Source organism: Myotis davidii, unplaced genomic scaffold (assembly GCF_000327345.1).
Source record: "Myotis davidii unplaced genomic scaffold, ASM32734v1 scaffold37, whole genome shotgun sequence".
In the NCBI taxonomy this organism is placed as follows: domain Eukaryota; kingdom Metazoa; phylum Chordata; class Mammalia; order Chiroptera; family Vespertilionidae; genus Myotis; species Myotis davidii.
Window position 1 is genome coordinate 170099 of NW_006289395.1, and position 2160 is coordinate 172258.

Below are 2160 nucleotides of genomic sequence, written 5' to 3' on the forward strand. Positions count from 1 at the left end.
CGAACGTGGACTGGGTCCGCATGGCAGCGCGGGGACCCCTCCCCCCAAGTCCCGGCCACCGGAAGCCCCGGGCGGCCACATGGGCGGGAGTCGGCAACCCTCAGCGCGGGGAGACCGGGTCCTCGTGGGCCCCTAAGGGCGCTTGGGAATTGGAGGAGTGGGAGAAGCCGGAGGCCCGGACCGCGATCACCGAGAGCGCCCACTGCGGGCATATGTTAGCGCGCTCCCACCTCGTGGGCCCCGGGAGCGCTCCCCCAAACCTCAGGTGAAGTGAGGGGGGCCAGCCAGGTGTAAGTGACACTGGTCCTCGCTAGGAAGTTAGAGAAATGGAGAAAACGAGGGCGATTGGACGGGAGCCCAATTCAGTGGTGCTGACAGCGCCTTAAAGTCCGGGGCCGATGAGTTCCCCGCTGTTCTAGGTGCTCAGAGCCTTGTCACCGTCTCCCTCGATGTGTGTGTTTTGGGAGTTCTGGCTTTAGTCTTAATTCTACTAACCTAGTATAAGTTATACTACTAATTACTACCAGTCTTTTGCTTTCGTTTTATTGTCATTCACCACTCCCCACTCCCTCACTTTCTACTGACTTACAGGCCCCGTCTGAAAAGCCGACAGGACCGAAGCATCTTGGGAAAAGTGGGAGGGCCCTCGAGGAGACGCTGGGTTCCTGGGTTCCCTTTGGGAAACAAGATTGAGGTGTTTGGCAGGGGGATCAGTTAGAAAACAACTTTACTTTCTCCCCCTTGGCTGCATCGACGAATGCCTGTTGGAGAGGCGGGAATCCCCCAAAGAGCCCTGTGGTTTCCTGTACCAATGACTAGCTTGTGTGTGGACAGGGTGGGGGGGGTGTAACAGAGACGGGTGGGGCCCTGCCCTCCGGTATCCACCCGCCCTTCTCCCCTCAGAATTAGCCCCGCCCTTTGGCTGGCTCATAGCTGCTCACCTAATTATAGCCCTGGTTATGTGTGGGCTAAAGGGGTAGTTGGTTTCAGTGGCAAGTAACACCTGAGTCCTCGTCCTCCCCAGGGATTAGGTCTTTGCCCATCTCAGATTTGACATCCTAATGCCCCCAAACTTCTTTTCCCAAGTCCCCTTTAACTTTCAGTTGGGGTGGGGATCCAGCTTATTCTCCCCAACAGGAGTTCTTGAGTATTTGTGATTCCAATCAGTATTTAATCTAGGAATTTGTATTTTATTTTAAGTGGGTAATGGAATAAACATCTGGAATGAAAATGAAGCAGTTTCTAGAGAGTGGGATAAATTGGAGACACTGTTAGCCTCCATCCGTGCTGACCCCAGTTTTTTTCTTGACTAGTTGGAATCGAAGCCTCTTAAAATGGCAGATGATTTGGACTTCGAGACAGGAGATGCAGGGGCCTCGGCCACCTTCCCAATGCAGTGCTCAGCATTACGTAAGAATGGCTTTGTGGTGCTCAAAGGACGGCCATGTAAGATTGTGGAGATGTCCACCTCCAAGACTGGCAAGCACGGCCATGCCAAGGTTAGAATTCCACCTCTTCACATCTTGCCTTCCCCACATTTCCCATGCTCATGGGGCTCCTGGCAGCAAGCTATCAGTAGTCCTAGCCTTCTGTTTACTCTTTTCCTTTTTATTATCCAATTTGTTCAGCACTCAGCCCTGGTACTGCTCTTTCTACACTTGCTACCAGCCTTGAGCCTCTTCCACCATCATTCTGTGATAACTCCCTCTATCTCTAACTTCTCTTGGTGGTCCTTTATGCTCTGGCTATTTAGCTGCTCCATCCTTATTCATGGCTTTCACTTTTTCTGTCAGTCTTTCTTTGCTGGAATCTCTATAGGTGCTCTTTATTCCTATCACTTTGCCCAGGGTTTCTTCAATCCTAATGAACTGTAGCCTTCCCTGAAGGGGGCCAGGGTAGCTGCCCCCTCTCCTTGAGTTAATAGAGCCTCCTTGCCCATTGGGTCCTAACATTCTTGCCCAGTGCTTTCCTTGGCACTTCAGACTTATTTTTTCCTCAAAAGCTCAATCCTGTCTTCTGTTGACTTGGCATTAATCCTGGGTTACCCCCTGATGTCCTAGATTCTTCTGTTTCATGTTTTTCTTATTTCCTAATTGCTTTGTTCTTTCTGATTTCCCCCAAGTAATTTTTTTCTTTTCAGCTCTCTTCCTTTCTCAGTCC

The 2160-nt window shown here is 51.1% G+C and overlaps 1 protein-coding gene across 1 annotated transcript in view; it reads left to right on the forward strand.

Moving 5' to 3' along the window:
- The window catches only part of EIF5A (eukaryotic translation initiation factor 5A), a 3841-nt gene that overhangs the window by 513 nt on the left and 1168 nt on the right, over positions 1-2160 (forward strand). Inside the window, exon 2 of the mRNA XM_006761628.2 lies at positions 1314-1499. Coding sequence (XP_006761691.1) covers positions 1335-1499 — 165 coding nt within the window. The 5' untranslated portion in view covers positions 1314-1334. The remainder of the gene's footprint in view (positions 1-1313; positions 1500-2160) is intronic.